The sequence below is a fragment of the Mus pahari genome, chromosome 9, assembly GCF_900095145.1.
Source record: "Mus pahari chromosome 9, PAHARI_EIJ_v1.1, whole genome shotgun sequence".
Taxonomy (NCBI): Eukaryota; Metazoa; Chordata; class Mammalia; order Rodentia; family Muridae; genus Mus; species Mus pahari.
The window spans coordinates 35,590,926-35,597,415 of NC_034598.1; the positions used below are offsets into that span (position 1 = coordinate 35,590,926).

The 6,490-nt window shown below is 47.0% G+C and overlaps 1 protein-coding gene across 5 annotated transcripts in view; it reads left to right on the forward strand.

The window, feature by feature from the left end:
- Positions 1 to 6,490, forward strand: part of Fam13c (family with sequence similarity 13 member C) — a 112,878-nt gene that overhangs the window by 92,101 nt on the left and 14,287 nt on the right. For all 5 annotated transcript variants that reach the window (XM_029542225.1, XM_021204574.2, XM_021204571.2 and 2 more), the window contains one exon: positions 5,100 to 5,181. In XM_029542225.1, coding sequence (XP_029398085.1) covers positions 5,100 to 5,181 — 82 coding nt within the window. The remainder of the gene's footprint in view (positions 1 to 5,099; positions 5,182 to 6,490) is intronic.

Consider the following 6,490-nt stretch of genomic DNA (forward strand, 5'->3'; position numbering starts at 1 on the left):
ACTAGGTTTTCTAAATCAAAAATTTGGAAAGCTTTGTGTTGAACTTTTTGTTGTTGTTGTTGTTGTTGTTGTTGTTGTTTTTGTCTTGTTTTGTTTTGTTTGAGACAGGGTTTCTCTGTGTAGCTCTGGCTGTCCTGGAACTCACTCTGTAGTCCAGGCTGGCCTCGAACTCAGAAATCCACCTGCCTCTGCCTCGAATGCTGGGATTAAAGGTGTGCCCTACCACGCCTGGCTCGTGTTGAACTTTCTTCACCTGTATGTTGATAAGAACTTTCTTTGGGTCTCAGCATGCAGAAACTCTTAACTGAAGAACATAATGATGTGATTTCTGGGTTCTGAGTATTGGTTTTACTGTTTTGTTTTTTTGTTTTTGTTTTGTTTTGGGTTTTTTTTTTTTTTTTGCCATGAAGGAATTTCCCGGTAGGTGAGTGGTGATTTCTCAGGTGGTACCTGCTGAGGCCACTCCCCAAAACCAAACAGAACCATCTTTTCCCAGAAGTCCCCAGTCCTTCTGCCGGGCCCGCAGGATTGCTGGTACAGCTCTGTCTTCTCTCACATCCGAAACCACAGTCATAGATACATGTCTGCTCGACTGAAGAAGCCTATGTTTATCTTCTTGGTGACCAAGGAGTAGAGAAAACTCAAGTTCACAGGGAATTGCATAAAGATAGTGTGGGTCTCTGGCGGAGAGCCCAGGGCAGCTTGTTATTAGAATAAGCCGGGAACAATCTCTCAAACGTCTTAGAATAGTAAAAGGCTCGCTAAGCAACCGTACGGAGGGATCGGGAGGTTCCTGTGAGCATGTGATACGTTTTGGGGCAGAGTGACGATGAGGTAGAGGTCTGCTCCTCCCTTCCTGTCCTGCGTGGCTATGGCTTTGCAGAGAGAGGGTGTTTAGGGAGTGGTATCTAGTCTTACAGAAAGGGAGCCATCAGATTGGCTTTTAAGGCCATCTGAACAAGGATGCTGCGGAGTTTCCATTCAGAGTCATGGCGGCGCTCTGTCCATGCAGCAGGGATGCCCCTGCCTATTGGCTCGCTCTTTATCCCGCAGAGAAGTAAGCCCGGACCCACTGAAGCCTTCTAACCAGCCGTGAGCTATCCCTTGAGGCCTGGAGCAGTGAGTTAAAGATGACCAGGCCTGGAGTGGTGGTGTCGTAGGGTTCTTCATGTCTGTCTTTGGCAGCCCCAGTGGGGGAGGAGCTGGTTTCACCTTTGATCTACCAGAGTTTACCAGGCCTGCCACACCCTCACGATGGACACCATGGAGTGACAAATGGGGGTTCTATTTTTGAGCCTGTTAACAACTCTGACCTGGCCTTTCCCGAGTCTGACTGTTGTAGATTTCGACCCAACACAAACCCTCAGCAGTCTTATGTCTCTGGACAGGCTACTTCCTGTTCTGAGTCATACAGCAGTAACTGAAGTTTGAGGACACTGTTGGAGGAACCCGTGTGGCACTTACTGCAGTGTTGGCAATGAAGGGAGCAAAAGGTTCTAGGTATCAGCAACCTTTTAATCTGTCTGAGTGATACCAAGCAGGCCACACGCCAGGCTCTGTCTTGGGAGAACAGAAAGGGGGCTCATGCAGGTTAAAGATGCACTGGGTCCCCCACCTGAGCTGTGCGCATGGGTTATTGTTTTCCAACTCTTACGGCCACCAACGGTTATCTGTTTTACTTAGAGAATTTCTCTTGGCATCTTTTACCCTATCTTGAGAAGCTTTAAAGGCAAATGAAGAAGCAGTCACTTCCGGTACTCCCTGCCACACGCACGCACGCACGCACAGAGGAGGGGTATAGATGCTAGAGCAATAGCTAGGGAGGGTTCATATTCACTGCTCCATCAGTATTTAGCTACCCCCCACCCTTTCATTCAGCACCTCATATATCCTAGGGAACAGGGCATCCAGTCACTCCTCTTGTCAGGTGCCAAGCTGTGGCTAGAAGCCTGGCAAGCCACCTGCCACATGTAAGGCCTGCTTTCCTTCCCATTCTTCAGACAGTGGTGTTACCATCTTCCGCTGGTTGTTTCTGAATCTTAGCTCCTACTGCCTGGTTCAGATATTCACTTATAAAACATGTTAAAGCCGGGCGTGGTGGCACATGTCTTTAATCCCAGCACTCGGGAGGCAGAGGCAGGCGGATTTCTGAGTTCGAGGCCAGCCTGGTCTACAGAGTGAGTTCCAGGACAGCCAGGGCTACACAGAGAAACCCTGTCTCGAAAAACCAAAAACAAACAAACAAACAAAAAAAAACAAAAAACAAAAAACAAAAAAACAAACAACCATGTTAAAACTGGAAAACGGGACAAACCAGACAGACTCCCCTACCCCCCACCCCCAGTGACTGAAGAAACAGACCCAGAAAGGTGACATAAATTTTAAGAGTCACACAGACAAGAATCTAGTCAGGGTAAATCAGGTCTCTTCATGGCCAACCAGAAGTCTTTCTAAAGTGTCTTATGAATGATTCTTTTCTTAGAAATATACCAAAATAGTATCTGCAATAGTAGACTTGGCTGCATCATTTTAATTACCCCTAACGAAGCCTATATCAGTGAGTTTGGGTGTCCGACTGTAGACCTTTCCATTCAGACACCAAGAGGCCTAGAGAGCTATTATGAATGTGTGGAAACTTGTGTGGCTTGGAAGCCATCTCCTACCCAAGCTGAAGGTAACCTTAAGAAAGCTCTGCTAAGGGCAGAGCCATAAAAAGAAAATTCATTTCTGCAACCGACTGTGGGCTTTCAAGTACTGTGTCATAAAATTTAGCCTCTGATCCTGCCTTCATTCTGTGGGTGGTTAAAAAAAAACCCCGAAACTGTTGGCCACTGGCTTGAGGTCCTGGTGTGTTCTGTATGTTTCGTATGTCCCTTTGCTGGCATGTTGGGTGGATGCAGAGATGCTTAGCTTTACCTGCACACATAGGTCCTTAGTCTGGAGAATCCTCTGAGGGGTCTATAGTCCATATGTAATGCTTGGGCTGTCAATATGGCTGGACAGCTAAGCCCAAAGAATTAGGCCACATACCAGCTTCTAAAGAGGCTTCCTTCTGGAGACCATCACTAGGATTACACTAAACTATATGTGTGTGTGTGTGTGTGTGTGTGTGTGTGTGTGTGTGTGTTTATACACACACATACATATATATATAATTTGTATTTTTTCCTCTCATGAGGGAAGCTTTGGGCAACCTGTGTCTCTGTCCATGGTTCTGACAGTCTAGGGTTTCTCCTTCAGTCTTCCTTTCCAGCTTTTTTTAGATGTATGTTTCCGTGTTACCCCATAACTGACGGGATCCTTCCATGTTCTCACGGTGAACACGCGTTCTTGTGTATCAGGTGATGTCATGTAAAGCACCATGATGTGCTTTCATTAAGTACCCTGAATGTGCTGCGTCTGTCATCATCCCAAAGACATCGCTCCTGTGGCTCAGCTAATGGGTCAAAGTAGGTCTTCACGGGCTGGCTGTGACAGTGCAGGCTTGTCAGCCCGGGCACCTCTGTGCAGGAGGCCTCCCAACCCTCACAGCCAAGCTCCCTGTGTAGTCTTAGGTGGGGATAACTCTCTTGAGCCTACTTTTAAGTTAGCATGGTGGCTTCGGATGGAGGACTCTCATTGTGATCCGTGGCATAGAGTGTAAGGGCTTGTTGCCGAATTCACTCATTCATTCATTCATCCATTCACTTTATATCCCACTCACTGCCCCCCTTTCTGGTCACCCCTTCTTACAATTCTCTCCCTACCCTCTACCCTTCTCCTCTGAGAGGTTGGGCCCCCCTGACTATTCCCCCACCCTGGCACATCAAGTCTCTCCCACCGAGGTCAGACAAGACAGCCCAGCTAGAACATATCCCACTGACAGGCAACAGCTTTTGGGCTAGCCTCTGCTCCAGTTGTTCAGGACCCACATGAAGACCAAGCTGCACAGCTGTTACACATGTGCAGGGAGGCCTAGGTCCAGCCTGTGTATGCTCTTTGGTTCATGGTTCAATCTCTGAGAGTCCCAAGGACTAAGCTCACAACCACAAATATTTTACCATTTTTAATCTACTAATTTCTCTTTTCTGGAGACAGTTCACTTTTATGTTGAGAAGGAATTCAGAAGTGAATGATCTGGCAGACTTACATGATTCCCTCCGTGTGTGTGTGTGTGTGTGTGTGTGTGTGTGTGTGTCAGTGAAGACACAGTCAGGATTCCTTTGAAGGTTTGGTGGAAATATCCCTGCTACCACACTCTGCTTATCCACCCGAGTGAGGTTCAGCCAGTAACAGTAACATTTATGGTCTGAGCTAGCACTTTTGCGTTGCTTGGCATATGCCCAGAGCTGTTTTCTGTGTTTCATAGACATTAATCCACCACAGGAACTCTGTGAAGGAGACACTGTAATCCTCACATTTAATATGAGAGATAGCAGAGCAGCTAAATCTGCCCAAGGTCAGAAGTGTTAAGTTTCACTTAAACGCTAGCTCAGTGGGATCTTTAGTATTAAGAGTGATTAGAATTAGGGCTGTCCCCTCCTAGGTCAGCTACTGGATAATTATCAAGTTTCGGAGACCATGGGGACTACTTCCGTGAGCTCCAAGGACTCTGCCTCCCAGTTGGTTAGTGTTTCCCAGCAGGGCCCAGTCCTGAGCCAGGGACAAAGCAGGAAGCGTTCCATGTTTTGTCCTATCATTGCGCTCATCTCCGTTGGCAAGGAGAATGGCCTGCCAATGGGAGGGGCTGTGGATGGCTTAGGAGGTGATGGAGGATGGACAGCGGGATGCAGGGGAATCATTAGGATGTGTGGAGATGTACTGGGTGCCTCCGCATGCTTTGAAATAATGCCCATGGAGGAACGAAGGTGCAGAAAAATCCCATGCACTGGAATTCTGCCCCAGTGTCCAGCTCGGCGGTCTCTGAATTCCCTGCGTGGCTCGGCTGTTTAACATTTTTGCTTTTCTTTTCTTTTTTCTCTTTTGTGTCCCTTTTCTCTCCCCCCTCCCCTTCTTCCCATTTCACCCTCTCCTCCCCTTTCCCTTCCTCCTCTTTCTTCCTCCCTTACCCCCCGCCACCCCGCCATTCCCATCCACTTCCACTTTCTCCTCCCCCATAGCCGTCACATGGGGACAAGACTTCGAATCCCGAAGTTCTGAAATGGATGAACGATTTGGCCAAAGGGCGCAAACAGCTCAAAGGTAAGTGTCTCTTTCCTCAGAAAGCAGCAGCTGTAATAGCATAATGTCCAGGGTAATCACAATCCATTTCCACCCGAGCCTTCTTGGGCTTTGGTTTCCTTCTTGGGCTTAAGGTGCATTTAGACGACCTCACACATCATTCAGGCCCCATTTAATAACCCTCCTTACGAGAGAGACCTGGGACCTACAGCCAACCTGTGGAGTTGTAACTTCTCTGACTACTAGATTGTTGGAAACAAAAATACCCTAATCCACTTCCCAGATCTACAGCACAGGTGAGTGTGCTAAGCCAGGCCAGGAACCTCATGTGGCTTGGAGGTACTGAGCCATGCAGACAACTTGGCTCCCTGGCTCTGGGACCAATCCTCTTCTTTTATCCCCTTCTGGGATGGCAGTGTATTGTTACTGCTAAGGACAATCACTGTAGGGTCATACTGTTCTTTTCTTCCTCCCTTTATTCTGTAAGTCCATACTTAAGATACAGGGGAGTTGGTCCAAATTTCTGGAAGTTTCATGACCAAGAATTAGAAGGGACGCTACTTTGATGCTCGCGATGTATCATGCTTATAAAATCAGCAGTGTTTAAACTTCAAGCTGGGCCTTGGCATGGTGGCTTATCATCTCAGTATTTGGAAAGCTGAGGCAGGAGAATGGATAGACTGGGCTATATAGTAGATTTTGGGCAAGCATACGCTACAGCTAGATGCTGAGTGAAACAGCAACATAAAAACAAAAAGCAAAAAACCTCATAAAGCCAGCACAAAGCTAAATGAAGCAAGTGAGCTCTACTGTATAATTGAAAAAAAATCAGTGTAAATGGTCTGATTCAAATTCAACTTCTTGCTATGGCATACTCTGAAATGCAATTCCCTGGTAAGTTCTAGGCAGGTTTTTTGTTTTTGTTTTTTTGTTTTTATTTGTTTGTTTTAATGTCTACTGTTGCGAAAAGCCACATTGTTAGAATGGTGGGCTCTGGATTTTGAAAATTAACGTTTTTCAAAATGGTGGCGAGATATCTCAGGGTTGAAGAATGCTTGCTTCTCTTCTAGAAGCCCCAGGTTTGGTCCTCAGAACCCTAGCTGCTAGGGGGCTCACAGCTAGCTATCACAGAGTTAAATCTTTGAGGGGAAAGAGCATTAGATAACAATGTGAGGTGTGTCAAGTGTGTGAGCTGGGATTCCCAAAGCCCCTCTCACCTCTTCTAGTTCCTCAGTTTTGTGTATGTGATGCACAAGCCCCTCCTCTGTGATGCACAAGCCCCTCCTATGTGATGCACAAGCCCCTCCTCTGTGATGCACAAGCCCCTCCT